Source organism: Callospermophilus lateralis, chromosome 5, assembly GCF_048772815.1.
Source record: "Callospermophilus lateralis isolate mCalLat2 chromosome 5, mCalLat2.hap1, whole genome shotgun sequence".
NCBI lineage: Eukaryota > Metazoa > Chordata > Mammalia > Rodentia > Sciuridae > Callospermophilus > Callospermophilus lateralis.
Genome location: NC_135309.1, coordinates 42,772,370 through 42,796,202, shown reverse-complemented (window position 1 = coordinate 42,796,202; position 23,833 = coordinate 42,772,370). Strand labels below are relative to the sequence as shown.

The following is a 23,833-nucleotide window of genomic DNA, read 5'->3' as shown; positions in this document are numbered from 1 at the left end:
CCTCCCAAGCTGCTGGGATTGCTGGGATTACAGGTGTGCACCACAACACCCATCTTAATACCTCATTTTTAATTATCAATAGAACAACTAGTTGGAAAATCAGTTAAGAGTCTATAGTAATGTTATTAATCAACTCAATCCAACTGACATTTAAAGACCAACAACTCTGATATACATATGTTGATTTTTCAACAAGGAATATTCTCCATGATAGGACATATCAGGTTTCACCATATTTAAAAGAACTAAACTCAGGGTCTCACCATATTTAAAAGAACTAAATTCATACTAAGTACGTTTTTTGAACACAATGGAATTTAATAAAAAATCCAGAATCAAAGGAAATCTCCAAATATCTGGAAATTGAACAACATGTATCAAAGAACAAATTATAAGGGAAATTAGAAATTACTTTGAACTGACAAATGAAACTGATGGAAGGCCCAACACCATTTTGTCACTTTGTCTCCATTTGCTTTTTTAACTGAGTCACCTTCTTCCATATTTACTTGGATTCCAGGAACAACAGGTCTGGTTGATAAGCATCTTTATGACAAGGAAGTGAAACTACTTCCAAACATAGGTGATCCTTGAGCAGATCACTCCAAGATGAGACTGCCCCCTAAGCACAAACATGACTAGACAAACTGAGGCTGGCCCCTAAGCAGAAGCAAGCATGTCATGATGGGAAACGAATCACCCCTCAAGTAATGATAAACTTCCCAGAATCCCTGAGATAAATGATCAATCAGATCACAGCCTGACTAGGAGGACTTATTCTGCTAGCTATGCAAATCTCCCAGCCATGTAAGACCCCAACGTTTTTCTTTGTTCTTCCCAATAAAATGTCAAAGTTTCTATTAGTCCCTTTAAGACAGATTTTTGGTCATTAGATCCCTATGTCTGTTCTTCCCAGCATGCCCACTAAGAGCTCCTCTCTTGCTTTTACCACTGCTCAGACTCCTTGACTGGCATACCATGACAGGTGTCCAGGCCTGGTTTGTTGGGACCACCAGACTAGGGCCTTTGCCTAAGGACTCCAGTAATAAAAACAAAATATACAAACATTTATGGGATCTAGCTACAGCAATGTTCTGTAAAAACAAAAACAAAAACAAAACAAAAGCAGTTTCTCCTTCTATACTCCTGTAACACAATATGGCTTCTGTGTCGAAATGTATGGGAGTTTCGCCCCATACAAGCAATCATGACGCATATACCAGCTGAGCCTTTTATTTCAAATCAATTCTGACACTCTCTACCTGGAGATGGTGTTAGATTGTAACAGGGGTCTACTTTACCTTTTAAATATAGCCCTTGCTTTTTAAAAGGGACATGTTTTTCTTTTCCTCTTTTCCCTCTTCCCTCCCAAATCTGGGGGTGAGGAACAAGATTACCTTCAGTTATCTGTGCTTGAGCACACACCCACCACAGGAAGATGCAGGAAGTGATTACCTCTCAAAATAACAAAGAAATTTTAACATACCAACAGGGTGCACTTGGGATGACCCCACCCCCTCACCCACCCTAGGGCACACTTGGAATACAGCCTTTTTAAGAGCTTTAAAAGCCCTCCGGTTCCCTCAGAGCAGAATTTCAGCCTGTGGAAGAGGAGTCCCCTGTGCTTCTTCTTTGCTAGTAAAGCAATGAACCATCTTTATCCTTTTTTTCAAACTTGTGTCATTATTGGATTGGCCTTTGGGACAAGGACTGAGCTTTTGGTAACAATATCTCACAGAAAATTGAAGGCTCAGTACTACTACAGAATGCCCCCCACCCCTTCTGATTCCTATTTATCACAAGCTCCAGGTTGTTTTACCAGTTCTTTGGACTACAAATTGGGATTCCTACAAACCCCTTCTTCAGATTTGATTAGTTTGCTCAGGTAGCTCACAAAACATTCACTGTTTACTGGTGAATTATAAGGAATATTTTAAAGGATCCAAATAAACAGGCAGATAAGACATACAGGGAGCCTAAAAGGATCTTAAGCACCAGAGCTTCCATTTCTGTGGAGCTGGGTGTGCCATCCTCTGGCATGTGGATGTGCTCTGGTTCACCTTCCTGTATGCCCTTGAACTCAAGTCTTTTTGGGTTTTTATGGAGGCTTCATTATGTAGGAATTTATATCACTGGCCAACTTTCAGCCTCTCCCCCCTCCTGGGGGATGGCAGGGGCTGTGAGTTCTAACCTTCTGAGTATATGGCTGGTTCACCTAGCAATTAGTCCTTTAACCTGTGGTTATCCAGGGACTCTCCAAAAATCACCTTATTAACATAAACTCAGATGTAGTTGAAATAAATAAAAGAGTATTTTTCACCTCTATAGCTCTGGAGCTATTTTAGGACACAAGGACAAAAGGACAAATATTTTGACAAAGACAATTCTTATTCCTTTAGTCACTTAGGAAATTACAAGGGTCAATGGAGCTGTGAAGGAACTGTAAATGAAAACCATAAGTGCTTAAGAGGGGAATTTATCATTTTACACATCTATACCAGAAAAGAAAGGTCTCAAATTAGCAACAAACTTTCACCTTAGAAACTAGAAAAGATCAACAAATCTTGCAAACCTTACCTAAATTTACAAAGACAATGATCAAAAAAAAAAAAAAAAAAACCCTCAAAAGCTGGGGGTGCTCAGGGGCAGGCCCTGGGTTCACTCCTTAGCGCGCACACACAAAGACATAAATATTAAAGTCAGGAACAAAAATGGGCATGTTACTAACAACTCTGCAGAAATTTAAGGGATTGTTAGTGAATATTATGAACAATTTTTCCAATATATCAGACAACTTAGATTTTTAGATAGTTGCAAATGACCAGAAATGACTCAAGAAGAAATTTAAAAACCTGAATACAATCATTTTTTCAGTATTCAGAAGACTGGTTTCAAAACCTCCCCCTCTCCACCAAAATTCAAACCAGGAACTGCATACGCGAATACCAAAATCTTCAGATGTTCAAGTCCCTTTTATAAAATGGCGTAGTGTAACCATACCATTGCCCTTTGCTCCTCATGAAGGAGGACACAGTCCTTATTTTAATTGACTCCATTTTGTCCCTCCAACCTGTTCTCACTTTTTAACTTATTTCTCCTTTCTAGTGGTCTGCAGGCTGGAATGGAAACTAACTCCCCCAACCCCAAGCAGTAACAACTTCCCTAGCTTCCCTGGTGCCAGCTGATCTACCAGACCACAGTCTGAGTATACAGCACACTCCCATCCGACCTACTTTTGTCCTTGCCCTGTATAATCCTGGAGCAATTGTCATTATGGGAAATATAGCTTTCACCATCTTCCCAATATGGCCCACACTGAATTAAACTCTTTTCATACTTCACCACTTTTCTCTCTTTGAGGTAGTAGGTGGCCTAATTTGGTCCATAGGGACCCCCAGGGTCAGGTCCCTGGCAGAGGTCTGGGTAACAGCTGTTATCTACATAGAACCGAAATATATTCTCCTATATATTTTAAATCATTTCTAGATTACTTATAATACCTAATACAATGTAAATACTAAGTAAACAGTTGTTATACTCTTATTAGTGGAATAAAGAAAAAAAGTCTGTGTGTTCAATACAGACACAATTAAAATTTTTTTATAACTTTATTTATTTACTTTTTATGTGGTGCTGAGGCTCAAACCCAGTGCCTCACCTGTGCTAGGTAAGCACCCTACCACTGAGCTATAGCCCCACCCCCCAGACACAATGTTTTTTTCCCAAATATTTTCCATTAGCAGTTGGTTGAATCTGCAGATATGGAACCTCCACATAAAAAGGGCCAACTGTAAACTTAAGTAAGTAAATTGAATAAATAATTGAATATCTTCTTATAAAGAAAAGCCCAGGAAGCTTCACTGGTGACTTCTTTTTATTGCCCCCCACCCCCCCCATTACTAGGGAGTAAACCCAGGGCCTCATACATGCTAGACAAGCACTCTACCATGATCTACACCCCAGCCCTTATTTATTTATTTATTTAGAACTAGGGATTAAACCCAAAGGCTAATTCCACTAAGCTACATTCCCAGCCCTTTTTATTTTGGGACAAGGTCTCACTAAGTTGCTGAGCCTGATCTCAAACTTGTGATCCTCCTGACTCAGTCTCCTCAGTTGCTGGGATTACACGTATGCACCACCATACTCCACTTCACTGGTGACTTCTACATAATAAGTGATTTGAAGAATAATACAAATCACTAATCTGTTCAGACAGTTTGAAAGGCCTCAAAACTAAGGTCTTTCTGACCTTCTTCTGTCCTCTATTCTACCCTTCCCTCATATCTTGATCCTTTTTCCCAAAAGTGTTCTGGGGGTTGGGAGGGGGTGGTATGTGATGATGGTGGCAGGGGCTGTTCCTCTAAAGTTACCTTATTTGACCAAGGGAAGTTCCTTCAGAAGGAATGCAATTTTCTTGAGCCTCTTCCTTATATTCTCATCCAACAGGGAAGATTAATTCACAGGAAAGAGGATAAAGGTGGACACTACTTAACTCAGTTCTGAGGATTGATACTTAGGAGTCAACCTCATAGAGGCACCTATGAAAAAGCCAGAGCTAACATATTCAGTGGTGAAAGACCAAATGCTCTTTCCCCGAGATAAAATGTTCACTCCAGCCACTTCTATTGAAATTGCAATGTAGTTTCAGTACAATACATTTTAATTTTTTAATTACAATATAAAATACTACTAAAAAAATTCAAGATCTAAATAAATGTGTCTTCATGAAACAAAACAAAACAAAAAACCCTAAATACAAAGATAGACTCTGTAATTCTATCTACTCAGGAGACTGAGGCACAATTAGATTGAAAACCAGCCTGGGCAACCTGGACCCTGTCTCAAAATAAACTAAAGGTTTAGTGATGTAGGTCAGAGGTAGGGCACTTATTTAGCATGTGTGAGGCCTGTTATTTAATCCAGGAAGATGGAAGGGGAAGGTGGGGAAGAGGAGGAAGAGGAGAAGAAGAAAAAAGAAAGATAACAAGTTAGCAAGTACTGGTGAGGATACCTAGGAGAAAAGGAACCCCTGTGCACTGTTGGTGGGAATGTAAATTAGTACAGTCATATTGAAAAACTGTAAGGTGGTACTACAAAAACTAAAATAAAACCTTCATATGATCCAGCAATCCTGCTTCTGGGTATATATCCAAAAGAAATGAAATTATCTGTAGGAGAGATGTCTGCACTCTTGTGTATGCTTGCAGCACTAGTCACAAGAGCCAAGAAATGGCAACAACCTATCCATCAACAGATGAATAAAGAAAATATGGTATATATACTCAATGGAATACTATTTAGCCATAAAAAGAATGAAATCTTGTCATGAAATCTTGACAATACTTATGGAACTGAGGTCTTAAGTGAAATAACCAAAGCACAGAAAGATAAGCACGGCATCTTTTCTCTCATATATGGAAGCTAAAAAAAAAGTTGACCTGAATGTAGAAATAGTGATAACTAGAAGTTAGGAAGGTGTCTGGGGAGAAAGTAGAAAAAAGGGAGGCTAGATTTGGTCATTACGTGCTACTTGCATGTGCTGAAATATCACATTGAACATCATTAATATGTAACAATACATGTTAATAAAAAAATAAACATTCTATTTCCAGATATCAGAGACTCAATTTTGTCTTGATAGCAATTCTTGCAAATTGATCTATAAATTCAATGCAACTGCTGTATAAATCCAAGCAGATTCTTTTAAAAGCAGAAATTGCAAACTGGGTGTATAGAACTCAGGGGCTGAGGACATGCCTAGCATGGTCTTGGGTTTGATCACTAACCTGTAAGGAAAAGAAAGGATGGAAGGAAAGAAGCAAGGAAGGAAGGGAGAAGAAAAAAGAAAGAAACTGATAGGCTGATCCTAAAATTTATTTTTTAATGGAAAAAAATGTAAAAGGATGGGCAAAACAATTTGGGAAAGAAACATAGTTGGAGGACTTACACTGACACATTAAAACTTAACATAGGGGCTGGGATTGTGGCTCAGTGGTAGAGCACTCGCCTTTTGCGGTCAGGACCCGGGTTCGATCCTCAGCACCACATAAAAATAAAGGCATTGTGTCGTGTCCATCTACACCTAAAAAATAAATATTTAAAAAAAAAAAAAAACTTAACATAGTCACAGTAGTCAAGATAGTATGGTATTGGGCTGGGGATGTGGCTCAAGCGGTAGTGCGCTCGCCTGGCATGCGTGCAGCCCGGGTTCGATCCTCAGCACCACATACAGACAAAGATGTGTCCGCCGAGAACTAAAAAATAAATATTAAAATTCTCTCTCTCCTCTCTCTCTCTTTCTTTAAAAAAAAAAAAAAAAAAAAAGATAGTATGGTATTGACTCAAGGATAGGCATATAGACGGAAGGAACAAAACTGAGAGTCCAGAAATAAACTCTTACATTGATGGCCAATTGATTTTCATGGTAAGCATCAAGATGATTCAATGGTATAAGGATAGTCTTTCCAACAAATTGTGCTAAGACAACTGCAAAAAAAATTTTAGATTCTTTTACGCCATACTATACATAAAATATTAACTCAAAACAGTTTATAGAAACCAGGTGTGGTGATACATGCCTATAATCCCTGCTACTCAGGAGGCTAAAGCAATGTAAATTCCAGATTAGCCTGGGCATTAAGGGAGACCCTGTCTCAAAATAAAATAAAAAAGGGTTGGGGATGTAACTCAGTGGTAGAATAATTGCCCAGCATGTGTAAGTCCCTGGGTTCAATATCCAGTACCAAAAGAAAAAAAAAAAAGAAGACACTGTTTGGAAGAAAAAAAAAGTCATAGAAAAGAAATTTATTTAAATCATATCCCTGATAAAGAACTTGTATTCAGAATATAAAAATAACTCTTATGCTTCAGTAATAAGACAAATAATCCAATTACACAGAGTGCTTATCTAGCATGCACAAGTCCCTGGGTTCATCAAAAAAAAAAAAAAGAAAAAAAGAAAGAAAGAAAATCAGATAATTCTTCACACGCTAGAATGGTAAAGATAAAACAATAACAAATATCTGGGGGGATATAAAGAAAGGGAAGTCCTCATACATTCATGGAAGAGCTGTAAAAGGATAAAACCATTTTGGAAAATGATTTGACAGTTCCTCTCAAAATTAAATACACCAAGGCCAATAACCATATGACCCAGCAATTGCATTCCTAGGGAGAAATGTTTGTGCACACAAAAAATTGAGCACAGCCAGGTGAAGTGGCACCTGCTTATAATCCCAGTTTACTCAGAAGGCTGAGGCAGGAGGATCACAAGTTCAAGGTCAGCCTTGGCAACTTGGTGGGACTCTCTCTCAAAAAATAAAAGGGCTGGCAATGTAGTTCAGGGGTAAAGCACTCCTGAGTTCAATTCCCAGGACCTTGAAAACAAACAAAATAACAACAACAACAATAAACCACTTAAGCACAAATGTTCATAGCAGCATTATTCATAAGAGTTCCAAACTGGAAACAATCCACATGTAAACAACTAATAAATGGATAAATAAAATATGGTATTTATACAGTGAAATTCTATTTAGTAATAAAAAGAAATAAGGTATTAATACATACTGTGATTTGGCTAAGCCTCAAAAACATGCTAAAAGAAGTCAAATTCAAAAGATAACATATTGTATGATTCTGTTTATATGAAATGTCCAGGAAAGATAAATTTAAAGAGACAGAAAACAGATCAATGGTTATCTAGGTCAGGAGGTGGGAGTAAGGATTTAATGTGAAGGAACACAAAGAAACCAATGGGGTGATGGATATGTTCTAAAATTGGACTGTCTTTATGGCTATACAACTCTACACTTTCAGTAAAAATTACTGAGTGGTATACTTTTAAATGGTTGGATATTATGGTGTAAAAATTATAACTTAATGAGGGTGCTATAAGAAAATGAAAGCCAGTGGCTGGGGCTGCAGCTCAGTGGCATTGTGCTCATCTGAAACGTGTGAGGCCCTGGGTTTGATCCTTAGCACTGCATAAAAATAAACAAGTAAAATAAAGGCATTATGTCCATCTACAACTACAAAAAAATTAAAATAAAAAGAGAGAGAGAGAGAGAAAAGAAAAGCTAGAACTTAGTGTTACGTGTCTCTGTAACTTTGATGCTCAGTCTTGGGGAACAGTCAGTGAACATCTGTCAAATTAATGAAAGGAAAACTGGGGGGAGGAGGCAACTTTGTTATAAACATATTTAAAAGTATAAGAGGCTCAGAAACAGTATACATATTACCTAGACTTCATATAAACATGGGACAAATGAGGAAGTTAGGGCAATGCACTGGATCATAATAGGGACACCATATATTTATACACATATAAGCAGATGGCTCACTCTTCAGAGTATAGCTGCTCTGTTCTCTGCTTCAAGACATACCTTCCCTGTCTCCCCTAGTCACTTCCTTTTTCCATTTTTTTTTTTTTTTTTTTTTTTTTTTAGGTACTGGGGATTGAACTTGAACCCAGGGGTGCTCTACCACTAAGCTATATCTCCAGCTCCCTTTTTTATTTTTTATTTATTTGTTCTAATCAGTTATATGTGATAGCACCCAGCTCTTTTTATTTTGAGACAGAGTCTTGTTAAATTTCCCAGGCTAGCCTCAAATTTGGTATCCTCCTGCCTCAGGTTCCTGAGTCACTAGGATTATAAGATGCACCACTGTGCCTGACCAGCATACCCAATTCTTACACAACTCCCTTCATCCATCCCTTATACTGTTTTCTGGATTAGACTATAACACCCTCCAGCGCAAGGAAATATCTTCCTCATCTCTGTAACTTTGATGCTCAGTCTTGGGGAATAGTCAGTGAACATCTGTCAAATTATTATGAAAGGAAAACTGGGGGGAGGAGGCAACTTTGTTACAAACATTTAAAAGTATAAAAGAGAGGCTCAGAAATAGTATACATATTAATTTAGGAGTCAGGCTTAGACTAATTGTTAGACTGGAAAAGTATACACTCAAATTAAAAAATACCTTCCTTGGATATGAATAAAATTCAGTAAAATTCATAAAATTGGATTTTTCAGTTCACAAACATATTAGACTTTCCAAGAGTAGTCTGCTCCGTGAGCAAACAAACCAGTAAAGAAAAATGATTTCCCTGAAGATACCTGATAGGATTAGCACAGAAGCCCAGATACAGTTCCTCTCTGGAAAGGACTGTGCAGGGAGTCACACAACCAGGTCAGGCTAGCTCTTCCATCCTCCTCTTTCTCTCATTTTATCCAAACATAGAGCAAGCTGGGAAGCCTAGAAGTGACCCCTGAAGTGGCCTTGGGTACACAACTTTGCTTTTGGAGTGTGAAATACAAAGAAGCTGGAGCTAAAAAGTACACCTGGGTCAGTTTCTCAGGCTCCTATCCCTCATGTAACAATAAGGTCCCGGCGACAGAAGCCACACACCTTAGAAAAAGGGGGTAAACCAGGGCTCAGGTAGCAGGAGGCACAGGGAGGGTTAAACCTTCTACGTGTCTCAGAAGTACAGGGCTTGAGAGAAAAAGGGAGACACGAGACATTACAAGTGGGGAATGCCGGAGACTGGGACGGTGAGAAATGGTACTTGGGCCGGCCACGAATTTGGCAAGGAAGGTTCTGTGGGTCTCTTGAGAGGACAGTTCTCGAGTTTGGGGAAAGGTGCGCTCTGGTACATGGAGGATAGGAGCCTGAGGAATGAGGGAGGAAGACCCGGGGCCTGAGCGTGAGGGGTCCTGGACCTTCGTGCAATGGGGTCCTGCTGCGGACACGAGTCCTGGAGCGCTCCGGCGCAACACGCCAGGAGGCGGGCCGGCGCCAGTGGGTGTGACAAGAACCCCAGGCCGGTCCGAGGTCCCGCCCGCCGCTTACGCCACTCCTTGCGAGCCGAGCAGGGGTGAGGGGCTTCCAGTCCGTGAGACCTGGGACTCACCTTCCTCCCTCCCCACCGGCTGGGTGCCGGACACTGCTTCCCACAGGCGGCGCGCCCTCTCGTGGTCGAATCGCACCCCCTCTGGTTCCCGGCCCTCCCGTTCCTCCGAGTTCGTGCATGGCCCGGCCCCTCCGCTATCCGAAGTCTCCACTGTACCCAACATCGGACTCTCCATCTTTCCTGCAAGCCCTCGCTGTGGAGAGCGGCTCCTGCACCTCGGTATCGCGAGACGTGGGTGGGCGAGGATTGGGCCCGGCTGACAAATCTCGCGAGGCTTAGACGCTGCAGACCGCGCGGAGGTGCAGGACCTGGAGCACGTTTCCTTTTGCAGTCTTTGGGAGTTTGGGGTGTTTGCGGTAGTTTCGCAAGCTGATCGCGGTTTCCACAGCAAGGTCCCTCCCTGAGATGGGCTCGGGCAGTTCTTGGCTTAGGGTCCTCACCTTGCTCACTATCACCAGTTGACACTTCTCAATTCGTCTTGTTATGGAAACTAAGATTCAGATCCTAAAGAATTTGTTATAGTAAGTAAGTGTTAGATTTCATCATTATGTTTCGATTACTGCTAATAATATTACCTTTTGTTGAATTCTAAGTGGCAACCCCTAGTTCAGACCTTCCTTTAAATTCTGGACCAATGTCTTGGTAGGCTTTTCCAAAGGTAACTGTCTTATCTTCCAATTTCTTATCTGCTTTTATCTTCCAATTTCTGACCTGCTTCTTCCCCGAGTCTTTCCGAGCCACCATCTCTTTCTTAGGTTATTTATTATAGAGCCACCATCTCTTTCTTAGGTTATTTATTATAGTTGTATCCTTGCTAGCTCCTGGTCTTGCCCCTCGGGTGTTCCCAGCATAGCAGCCCCAGGGACTCTCCTACATGTCTGATCATGACATTCTCATGCTCAGATCCTGAAGTGGCTTTCCATCTTAGTAAAATCCAAAGTCCTTATTTTAACCAACAAGCCTTATGCAGTTTGACTTCCCTTAACTTCTCTGACCTTAGTTATTATTGTATTATTCAATCCTCAAATCTGTAATTCCCCTCCCAGTTACAGTGACCTTTTGGAATGTACTTTTCCCATGTATTCTCATGGTTCTGTCTCTTCCTTTTCTTACCCTCCACACACTCCATGTCCTCCTTTCCTCCCCTTTATTCCTCTTCAACATTTATCAGACATGTTATATGTTTTGCTTTTTATCTTTTTATTTTTTTTACCTCCCCACTCCCTGGAAAATAGGGATTTTTGTCTATTTTGTTCACAGCTGAATCCCCAGCACCTTGAAATAGAACCTGAACTCTCCTAGGTACATACAAAATATTTCTTTTTTTAAAATTTTTAAATTTTAAATTTTTATTTTTTTTAGTCATACATGACAGCAGAATATATTTTGACATATAATACATACATGAAATGTACATACATCAATCATATTGTCTATTCTATTCTGCTGCCCTTCCCAAAATATTTCTTGAATGAATGAAACTTAAAATTACCTCATATTAGGGGCTGGGGATGTGGCTCAAGCGGTAGCGTGCTCGCCTGGCATGCGTGCGGCCCGGGTTCGATCCTCAGCACCACATACAAACAAATATGTTGTGTCCGCCGAAAACTAAAAAAGAAATATTAAAAATATTCTCTTAAAAAATTATCTCATTTTAATTACCTCATTTATTCAAATACTTATTGAGACTTTATTATGAATAATGATATGTTTGGGGCATTGGAATACTGTGATGAACAAGACAGAAGCTCTAACAGGTTTTTTTTTTTTAATTATTGTAGTGTAGGAAAGAATAATAAAATTAATAAGTGCTAAGGACAAGATAAAACAAGAAAATATATTGGATAAATGATGAGAGAGGAATGGAACTTAGGATATTCATGGAAAAACAGTTGAGCTAAGACTTGATTTGAAGAAAGGGATGGTCATGTGAAGAACTAGGAAAGAGTGTTCCAGGAAGCCACTCAGACAGGAGTGAGCTTAATGTGTTGGAGGAACAGCAAAAAAGACAATATGGTTGGAACCTAGTGAACCAAGGTGGAAATGGTAGCAAAGGAGGCCATAGAGGACAGAGATTAATCTTGCCTGAAATCACCCAAATCATCAGTGTACTTTACCCATTTTTTTTTTTTTTTTTTTTTTTTTGGTACTGGGGATTGAACTCAGGGGGGACTCATGCCCTTGACCACTGAGCCACAGACAGGTCTCACTGAGTTGCTTAGTGCCTCAAGGTTGCTGAGGCTGGCTTTGAACTTTGGATTCTCCTGCTTCATCCTCCTGAGCCGCTGGGATTACAGGCATGCACCCGTGCACCTGGCCCATTTTTTAAAAAAGAATATTTTTAGTTGCAGATTTTTCACAATACCTTTATTTTGTTTATTAATGTAGTGCTGGGGACCCAACCCAGTGTTTCACACATGCTACGTAAGCACTCTACCACTGTGCTGCAACCCCAGCCGTGTACTTTACCCATTTTCACTACAAGTCTTTACTTATTTATAATTCCCTCTTTTAAAAATATATATTTTTAATTGTAGGTGGACACAATGCCTTTCTTTTTCTTTTTTTATGCGGAACTGAGGCTCAAACCCAGTGCCTCACCCACCTAGGCAAGCACTCTACCACTGAGCCACAACCCCAGCCCCTTATAATTCCCTCTTAATCTGCAGGGGACATATTCCAAAATGTTCCATGAATGTAGGAAAATGCAAATCATACTGAATTCTGTATATACTGTTTTTTCCTTTATGTACCTATGATAAAATTTAATTTATAAATTAGACATAGTAAGAGATTAATAACAATAAATAATAACAGAATAGAATAATTACAATTGTATACTGTAATGAAAGTTATTTAAAACCTATGAATTATTTATTTTGAAATTTTCCATTTAATATTTTCTGACCATAGTTGATTCTGGGCAACTGAAATCATGAAAAGTGAAACCACAGATAAAGGGGAACTACTATACTAACAATATTGAGTACCAGCTCTATGTCAGGCCTTAGGCTCCAAACTTTCCAATACAGTAGATGACTGATGTTTGTGCAGTGCTTTACAGTTTACAGAGGACCTTTATCATATATCATAATTTTTAAGCTTCAGGGAATTTCTCCTATGAGGGTTTTTTTTTTTTCATATTTGACAATAAAAAAACAGACTGTGAGAGGTGAAGGTTTTGTCAGGGTCAAATACCTAGAAAATTACAGAGCTCTTGCTTGGATGCTAGTCCTTTGACTGCAAACCCATGTCCTTTTGCTAACACCAGATACCTGGCCTAAAAGCCAGTGGTTATACTTATTTATCTTGTATTCTGTTGTTTATCTTAAGAGTTCTAGTTATCCATATTTGAATAGCAAGAGTTATTCAGCTGGATATCCAAGGGACAAAGGATATTTTTTACAAAGTCCCAGAACCCACATGGATACTTTTGAACAACATGAAGCTAATCCCGGGAGGGAAATATTTAAATTGCTGTGCATATTAAAATAGAACCCTTCCTCCCACTCCCCCCCCCTTTCCTTCTACTCTTAATCCAAATGATGCTCAAAATAATTTCTATTCTCCAAACAAATACTGTCGGGGCTCATCCCCTGTGCCACAGAGGCAGAGTCCTGAGCTATAGTACTAAGTGTCTGAACAGTCCTCATTGTCACCAGTTTTTTCTTTGTTGTTGTGTACATGTTTCCCAGAATGGCCCAGACTCAGATTCCTTGTTGGGATCTGATATTGCAGGTGATGCCTCATGTTTTGGGGGCTGACTTTTTATTTCTTCCGGGTAAAAAAGGAGACTCATTTCCCAGCACATACTGCTGTTTTGTTTTTTGCCATTGGAGATGAATGATCACAGAGAAAGGACTTTCCCAAGGGATAAGAACTGAGTACAGTTCATACATTTCAGTTGTATAAACTGTGTGTGTGTGTCTCTGTGTGTGTGTATCTGTGTGTCTGTATGTGTGGCACAAACCTACACTACAGCATTTAGTTAAAATATAGTTTCTGCTTTCAGGGAAACTACCCTCTAGTTTGTCTAACTGTAATATATCTATCTAGGCATTGTTTTTATAAACTGTATAATATCAGGGCTGGTGTTGTAGCTCAGTGGTAGAGTGCTTGCCTAGCATGTGTGAGGCACTGATTTTGATCCTCAGCACCACATAAAGAAAAATAAACAAAATAGGACTGGGGATGTGGCTCAAGTGGTAGCGCGCTCGCGTGGCATGCGTGTGGCCTGGTTTCGATCCTCAGCACCACATACAAAGAAAGATGTTGTGTCCGCCGAAAGCTAAAAAATAAATATTAAAATCCTCTTTCAAAAAGAAGAAAAAAGAAAAATAAACAAAATAAAGGTATTATGTCCATCTACAACTAAAAAAATAAAACACATAAAAATATATCAGGGGGTACATGTTAACTGCCATAATAGAGTTAACAATGAAGGCTAGAGTGGATGGGGACAGAAAATGAATTCATAATGTGGGGATCATGATGATAACCCCACATCATGATAACTCCTAGTGTGTTTTGTATTTCTTAATTGGAGGTACATCTGTAACTGTTAGAGGTGATTGCAGATCTAGTATGTTGTTTTCTAGTTGTTTTTTGCTTTTGGCTTTTGTATTTGTTTTGGTGGTACTAGAGATTGAACTCATGGGCACTCTAGCACTGAACTACATCCCCAGCCTTTTTTATTTTTTATTTTGGAACAGAGTCTCATTGAGTTTCCCAGGCTGGTCTCAAACTTGAGATTGCAGCCAGTATTACAGGCATACCTCACCATGCCTAGCTGCAGATTAGTTTTTACTAATGGAATGTGAAGTATTGTTTGAATCTCAACCTGAGATTGATCCAAAACAGCAAGAGTGCCCTTGAGGAAAACTGGAAAAACCACACTCAGTTGGGATTAGGGTGCACATTTTTGCTACAATCCTTGATCACTTCTTCGGCTGGACAATTTTGTAGTGCTTTCTGGGCTGCAAGAAAGCAGTATCATCAGGAGATGCCAATTTTAATTCAGAGACTTTTCAAGGACAGATTTGAGGGTATAGGAAAGTTGCTGGTCATAGACTGCGATTTCCAGAGAATTTTGAGAAGGCAAGGAAAGAGAAGGATAAGGTTATATTCAATAATGTAACCCAGCTTTTCCACCTTACATCCCACTTAGAAAATGAACATAATCTTTATGGCACATTGGTATAAACAGGCTGTTTCTCACTACTCCAGTGATGGGCCAGGGATTCCAGCTACCTACTTACCTACCCTTTTAGCTGGAGGGATGGATGCTCAGAGTCATGCAGGGAAGAGAGTCCGGGTACAGTGGGTGGCCATGGTGTCTTGAACTCTAATGGTATCTGAGGTAAGCAGGAAGGGGATTAACTCCACTAATCGCTGAGAAATGAGCAGGCTATCAGTTAAAGCTGTAAGTACTCAGCTGGACATCAACTGTTTCATTCTGTGCTCATAATCTGTTTCCTTAGGGATGTTACTTAACCTTTGAGAACTTGTTTCTTCATCTATAAAAGGGGGAAATAGTACCCACCTCAGATAGTTGTGGTGAAGATTAACCAATATAATTTCCTTAAATTAGTGCATTGCATGACACTTAGTAAATAGTAGCTGTTGCAAGTTTATTCTGAAAGCTCTTTGATACAGCTCAGTGGTAGAGTACCCCTGGGTTCAGTTCCCATAAAACACACACACACACACACACACACACACACACACACATACACACACGTCTTGGCAATTATATTCCATACAAATTTTAGAATCAGCTTAGGCAAGGACAGGAGATTATTCATATTTTAGTTCCTACCACTTGGCATAGTGCCTGACAGAGAAAATTCAATAGGTATTTCTTGAGTAAATGAATGAAGGAACTAGGGGGAATGTAACCACTGAAATATAAGCATTAAGAAGGTAAGGGAGTGTTCTTTGATGTATCCCAAACATTTAAAATAAACCTGGTCCACATTAGGCACTCAATAAACATTAACTGGGTAAATGAATATGGTTGAGCACTGGTCTTTGCTCCTAGGCTCCTACTTATCTTTCAGCTCTCAGCTTAAATGTATTTCCTCAGGGAAGCCTTCCCTAATATCCCCTGACAAAATTCTGTGGTTATATCCCATAGTTTCTGTACTTCATTTTCATTGCCATTCAATAGGCTTGTAATTATTTGTGTATTATTTTTCTTCCGTACTAAAGTGGCAGGGCCTGGATCTATCTTATTTACTGCCTTGTGTTAAGACACATTGTTGGCCCTCAGTTATTATTGAGAAAAACAATCAAATGTTTTAGAATGGAGACTCACTGTTCTATTCAAGGAGGAAACACTAATGAGGCAAGGGTGGCGCATGCCTGTAATCCCAGTGGCTCAGGAGGCTGAGGCAGGAGAACCTATAGTTCAAAGCCAGCCTCAGCAAAAGCGAGGCGCTAAGCAACCCAGTGAGATCCTGTCTCTAACTAAATACAAAATAGAGCTGGGGCTGGGGCTTAGTGCCCCTGAGTTCAATCCCTAGTACTCCCTCTTATCCTGCTAAGAGAGAGAGAGGGAGGGAGGGAGAGAGAGAGAGAGAGAGAAGACATTGGTTTACAGCTTTGGAGGATGAATAAGAATTCTGCATGTGGAAGGGCAGAGAAAATTGGTTCTAGACACTGAGAAACTTGTAACAATGGTAAGGTGTCAGAATATGTGACACTAGGAATAGTAGCTGGAGCCTCCTTTCTAAAAATAGGTAGGAGCCAAACTTGGAAATTAAGATTGTGTTTATGCAGTGGGAAATTGTAGGATTTTATGCAGGAAAATGGTAGGGTCAGTATTTTACATACTGGTGGTAGTGTGCAAATCATTATAGTATCCCGGGGTGAAATGATATGGACCTGAACCAACGCAAAAGCAAAGGAATTGTGGATTCAAACGTCTTTCTAAGCCAGACATGGTAACACATGCCTGCAATCTGAGTGGCTCCGGAGACTCAGGCAGGAGGATTGCAAGTTTAAAGCTAGCCTCTAGCTGTTTAGTGAGACTCTTACTAAACTGGGTTATCTGGGTGAGTCAAGTGTAATTATAATAATCCTATATCTTTATAAGAGAGATGCAGAAAGAGTCAGTCAGAAAGAGAAAGTGATGTGATGATGGAAGAAGAAATTGAATTATTGTACTTTGAAGATGGAGGAAGAGGCTATAAGCCAAGGAATGAAGCCAGCCACCAGAAGTAAGGAAATGAATTCTGTTCTGAAAGCCTCCAGAAGAAGCAACTCTGCCACACTTTTACTTTAACCTAGTGAAACTGATTTCAGACTTCTGACCTCTAGAAACGAATTAATAGATTTTTTTTTTTAAATTGCAGTACTGAGGACTGAGTGCAGGGCCTCAGGCATGCTAGATAAGTGCTCTATCACCAGCCTCTGTTGTTTTAAACCACTAGATCTGAGGAAATTTGTTTGCAGCAGCCATAGGAAGTGAATACATTGCCTCTCTAGGCTTTGGCTTTCTCTTCATGAATTATAGCATTGATTTTTGTCTAATTATATATTTTAATCAAATTGAATATATAAATAAACAAAAAATTAAAATACTTGCAAATGGGTGAGAGTTTTTTGTGATAATGAGTATTCTAAGATTTGTGATAGTTGTGCGAATTTATATATACACTAAAAACAATTGAATTATATACTTTGAGTAAATTCTTTTTTTTTTTTTTTTTTTTTTTTTGAGACAAGGTCTTGCTAAGTTGCCCAGGCTGCCCTCCTGCCTCAACCCCCTGAATTGCTGGAATTGAAGGTATGTGCTGTCATGCCCAGTCCTATTCCTTAGGTTTTAATTTTATCCATTCATCTATCAGTAGACATTTGGGTTGCTTCCACTTGGTGGCTATTATGAATAATGTGATAAATATGGGTGTGCAAATGTCTTTGAGATCCTCCTTTGATTTTTTTTTAATATGTATAGACCCAGAAATAGCATTGTCTAGATTATATTTCATTTCTAATTTTTTGCAGGGGGGTTATTGGGGATTGAACCCAAGGGTGCCTAACCACCGAGATACATCCCTCAGTCCTTTTTAATTTTTGTTTTGCGATCAGATCTCATTAAGTTGCTTAGGGTTTTGCTAAATTGCTGAGGCTGGCCTCAAACTTGTGATCCTCTTGCTTCAGCCTCCAAAATCACAGGGATTACAGGTGTGCACCAAAACACCTGACCTCTATTTCTAATTTTTGAGGAAATTTTATAGTTCTATAAGGCTATCCCTATTGACATTCTTCCCAGCAGTGAACAGGAGTTCCAACATATGTACCTCCTCACTTGCTATTTTTACTTCTTTTAATTTCAGCCATCCTGATGGGGATGACTGATATATCACCTCCCCACCCCCATACTAGGGATTGAACCCAATGGTGTTTACTTAGCTACATTCCTAGTTCTTTTTACATTTTGAGACAGGAACTCACTAAGTTGCTGAGGCTGGCCTTGAACTTGTGAGTTTCCTGCCTCAGCCTTCTAAGTCTAATGCAGTCAGAAGTGTGTGTCACCATATCTGGCTCGTTGTGATTTCGGTTTGCATTCTCCTAATGGCATGACGTTGAGCTTCTTTTCATATGTTATTCAAATACAATTTTTTTTAAAGAGAGAGATAGAGAGAGAGAGAGAGATAGAGAGAGAGAGAGAGAGAGAGAGAGAGAATTTTTTAATATTTTTAGTTTTCGGAAGACACAACATCTTTATTTTTTTATTTTTATGGGGTGCTAAGGATCAAACCCAGCGCCCTGTGCATACTAGGTACTTGAGCGCACTACCTCTTGAGCCACATCCCCAACCCCAACAATTTATTTTTGTACACTGGTTTTATTTTATTTCATTATTTTATTTTTTGATGCTGGGGATTAAACCCAGGATGCTCAATCCAGGGCTATATCCCCAACCCTTTTAAAACTTTTTTGAAATTTTGAGACAGGGTCTCACTAAGTTGCCTACTGTCTTACTAAGTTGCTAAGGCTGGCTTTGAACTTGCGATCCCCCTTCCTTACCCTTTATATTGGTTTTATATCTTATAACCTTGCTAAGGTCACTTATTAACTTTAATTGTTTTTTAGTGGATTCATTAGGAATTTCTATATGTAAGATCATATCTTTTGCAAATAGAGATAATTTTGCTTCTTCTTTCCCAGTCTGGATGCCTTTCATTTATTTATTTATTTATTTATTTTGGTTTGTATGGTGTTTTTTTTTTTTTTAATTTTTTAATTTTTAAATTTTTTTATTGGTTGTTCAAAACATTACAAAGCTCTTGACATATCGTATTTCATACATTAGATTCAAGTGGGTTATGAACTCCCATTTTTACCCCAAATACAGATTGCAGAATCACATCGGTTACACATCCACAATTTTACATAATGCCCTATTAGTAACTGTTGTATTCTGCTACCTTTCCTATCCTCTACTATCCCCCCTCCCCTCCCCTCCCATCTTCTCTCTCTACCCCATCTACTGTAATTCATTTCTCTCCTTGATTATTTCCCCATTTCCCTCACAACCTCTTATATGTAATTTTGTATAGCAATGAGGGTCTCCCTCCATTTCCATGCAATTTCCCTTTTCTCTCCCTTTCCCTCCCACCTCATGTCTCTGTTTAATGTTAATCTTTTCTTCCTGCTTTTCCTCCCTGCTCTGTTCTTAGTTGCTCTCATTATATCAAAGAAGACATTTGGTATTTGTTTTTTAGGGATTGGCTAGCTTCACTAAGCATAATCTGCTCTAGTGCCATCCATTTCCCTGTGAATTCCATGATTTTGTCATTTTTTAGTGCAGCGTAATACTCCATGGTGTATAGATGCCACATTTTTTTAATCCATTCATCCATTGAAGGGCATCTGGGTTGGTTCCACAGTCTAGCTATTGTGAATTGTGCTGCTGTGAACATCGATGTGGCAGTATCCCTGTAGTACGCTCTTTTAAGGTCTTCAGGGAATAGTTCGAGAAGGGCAATAGCTGGGTCAAATGGTGGTTCCATTCCCAGCTTTCCCAGGAATCTCCATACTGCTTTCCAAATTGGCCGCACCAATTTGCAGTCCCACCAGCAATGTACAAGAGTACCCTTTTCCCCACATCCTCGCCAGCACTTGTTGTTGTTTGACTTCCTAATGGCTGCCAATCTTACTGGAGTGAGATGGTATCATAGGGTGGTTTTGATTTGCATTTCTCTGACTGCTAGAGATGGTGAGCATTTTTTCATGTACTTGTTGATTGATTGTATGTCCTCTTCTGAGAAGTGTCTGTTCAGGTCCTTGGCCCATTTGTTGAATGGGTTATTTGTTAACTTATTGTCTAATTTTTTGAGTTCTTTGTATACTCTGGATATTAGGGCTCTATTTGAAGTGTGAGGAGTAAAAATTTGTTCCCATGATGTAGGCTCCCTATTTACCTCTCTTATTGTTTCTCTTGCTGAGAAAAAACTTTTTAGTTTAAGTAAGTCCCATTTGTTGATTCTTGTTATTAACTCTTGTGCTATGGGTGTCCTATTAAGGAATTTGGAGCCCAACCCCACAATATGTAGATCAGAGCCAACTTTTTCTTCTATCAGACGCAGAGTCTCTGATTTGATATCAAGCTCCTTGATCCATTTTGAGTTAACTTTTGTGCATGGCGAGAGGAGGGGATTCAGTTTCATTTTGTTGCATATGGATTTCCAGTTTTCCCAGCACCATTTGTTGAAGATGCTATCCTTCCTCCATTGCATGCTTTTAGCCCCTTTATCAAATATAAGAAAGTTGTAACTTTGTGGATTAGTCTCTGTGTCCTCTATTCTGTACCATTGGTCCACCCGCCTGTTTTGGTACCAGTACCATGCTGTTTTTGTTACAATTGCTCTGTAATATAGTTTGAAATCTGGTATCGCTATACCGCCTGATTCACACTTCCTGCTTAGAATTGCTTTTGCTATTCTGGGTCTTTTGTTATTCCATATGAATTTCATGATTGCTTTATCTATTTCTACAAGAAATGCCATTGGGATTTTGATTGGCATTGCATTAAACCTACAGAGAACTTTTGGTAATATTGCCATTTTGATGATGTTAGTTTTGCCTATCCATGAACAGGGTATATTTTTCCATCTTCTAAGATCTTCTTCTACTTCTCTCTTTAGGGTTCTGTAGTTTTCATTGTATAAATCTTTCACGTCTTTTGTTAGGTTGATTCCCAAGTATTTATTTTTTTTGAGGATATTGTGAATGGAGTGTTTTTCCTCATTTCTGTTTCAGAAGTTTTGTCACTGATATACAGAAATGCCTTTGATTTATGCGTGTTGATTTTATATCCTGCCACTTTGCTGAATTCATTTATTAGTTCTAGTAGTTTTTTTGGAGACCCTTTTGGGTCTTCTAGGTATAGAATCATGTCGTCTGCAAATAGTGATAATTTAAGTTCTTCTTTTCCTATTTTTATGCCTTTAATTTCTTTCGTTTAATTGCTCTGGCCAGTGTTTCGAGAACTATATTGAATAGAAGTGGTGATAGAGGGCATCCCTGTCTTGTTCCAGATTTTAGAGGGAATGCCTTCAATTTTTCTCCATTCAGAATGATGCTAGCCTGAGGCTTAGCATAGATTGCTTTTACAATGTTGAGGTAAGTTCCTGTTATCCCTAGTTTTTCTAATGTTTTGAACATAAAGGGATGCTGTACTTTGTCGAATGCTTTTTCTGCATCTATCGAGATGATCATATGGTTCTTATCTTTAAGTCTATTGATGTGGTGAATAACATTTATTGATTTCCGTATATTGAACCATCCTTGCATCCCAGGGATGAATCCCACTTGATCATGGTGCACAGTGATGTGCCTTTGTATCCGATTCGCCAGAATTTTATTGAGGATTTTTGAATCTAGGTTCATCAGAGATATTGGTCTGTAGTTTTCTTTCTTTGAGGTGTCTTTGTCTGGTTTCAGAATCAGGGTGATGTTGGCCTCATAGAATGAATTTGGAAGAGCTCCCTCTTTTACTATTTCCTGAAATAACTTGAAAAGTATTGGTATTAATTCTTCTTTAAAGGTTTTGTAAAACTCCGCTGTATACCCATCTGGTCCTGGGCTTTACTTGGTTGGTAGTCTTTTGATTGCTTCTTCTATTTCATCCATTGATATTGGTCTGTTCAGATTGGGTGTATCCTCCTGACCCAGTCTGGGAAAATCATATGACTTAAGAAATGTATCGATGTCTTCACTATCTTCTATTTTATTGGAATATAGGTTTTCAAAATAATTTCTAATTGTCTTCTGTATTTCTGTAGCATCTGTTATGATATTGCCTTTTTTATCCCGTATGTTAGTAATTTCTCTTCGTTAGAATGGCTAATTGTCTGTCGATCTTATTTATTTTTTCGAAGAACCAACTTTTAGTTTTGTTAATTTTTTCAATAGTTTCTTTTGTTTCAATTTCGTTGATTTCTGCTCTGATTTTAATTATTTCTTGCCTTCTGCTACATTTGCTGTTGTTTTGCTCTTCCTTTTCTAGGGCTTTGAGATGAAGTGTGAGCTCATTTATTTGTTGGTTTTTCCTTTTTTTGAGGAATGACCTCCAGGCGATGAATTTCCCTCTTAAAACTGCTTTCATTGTGTCCCATAGATACCGATATTGTGTCCCATAGATACCGATATGTCTGTATTTTCATTTATCTCTAAGAATTTTTTGATTTCCTCCTTTATGTCTTCTGTAACCCATTGATCATTCAGTAACATATTGTTCATTTTCCATGTGATGTAGGATTTTTCCTTCCTTCTTTTATCATTGATTTCCAGTTTCATTCCATTATGATCAGATAAAATGCATGGTATTATCTCCATCCCTTTATATTTACTGAGGGTTGCCCTATGGCATAATATATGGTCTATTTTTGAGAAGGATCCATGTGCTGCTGAGAAAAAAGTATATCCACTTGATGATGGTTGATATATTCTATATATGTCAGTTAAGTCTAGGTTATTGATTGTGATATTGAGTTCTATAGTTTCTTTATTCAACTTTTGTTTGGAGGATCTGTCCAATGGTGAGAGAGGTGTGTTGAAGTCACCCATAATTATTGTGTTGTGGTCTATTTGATTCTTGAACTTGAGGAGAATTTGTTTTATGAACGTCGCAGCACCATTATTTGGTGCATAAATATTGATAATTGTTATGTCTTGTTGGTGAATGGTTCCTTTTAACAGTATATAATGTCCTTCCTTATCCCTTTTGATTAACTTAGTCTTGAAGTCGATTTTATTCGATATGAGGATGGCCACCCCTGCTTGCTTATGAGGACCGTGTGCATGGTATATTTTTTCCCATCCTTTCACCTTCAGCCTGTGTATGTCTTTTCCAATCAGATGTGTCTCCTGGAGGCAGCATATTGTTGGATTTGTTTTTTTAATCCATGTTACCAACCTATGTCGCTTTATTGGAGAGTTTAAGCCATTAATGTTTAGAGTTACTATTGATATATGGTTTGTACTTCCTGCCATGTTTGATTATTTATCTTTTTTTTTTTTCTAATTTAGTTTGTTTCTCCATGATTAGCTCCCCCCCCCCCCCCCCGCCCTCTGTCTTTACTGAGGCACTTCCCACAGATGGTTTTGGTTATTGTTTTTCATTTCTTCCTCGTGTAGTGTTTTGCTCAAGACGCTTTGCAATGCTGGTTTTCTGGCTGCAAATTCTTTTAGCTTTTGTTTATCATGAAAGATTTTTATTTCGTTGTCATACCTGAAGCTCAATTTTGCTGGATACAGAATTCTTGGTTGGCATCCATTGTCTTTCAGTGTTTGAAATACGTTGTTCCAGGATCTTCTCGCTTTCAGCGTCTGTGATGAAAAATCCGTTGTTAACCTTATTGGTTTACCCCTGAATGTAATCTGTCTCCTTTCTCTTGTAGCTTT

General features: G+C 38.9%; 1 protein-coding gene across 1 annotated transcript in view; it reads right to left on the bottom strand.

Annotated features, from left to right (window-relative positions):
• Nucleotides 1-10,094, bottom strand: part of Znf346 (zinc finger protein 346) — a 59,656-nt gene extending 49,562 nt beyond the window's left edge. The window contains exon 1 of the mRNA XM_076855840.1: nucleotides 9,920-10,094. Coding sequence (XP_076711955.1) covers nucleotides 9,920-10,094 — 175 coding nt within the window. The remainder of the gene's footprint in view (nucleotides 1-9,919) is intronic.
• Nucleotides 10,095-23,833: the final 13,739 nt, after the last annotated feature.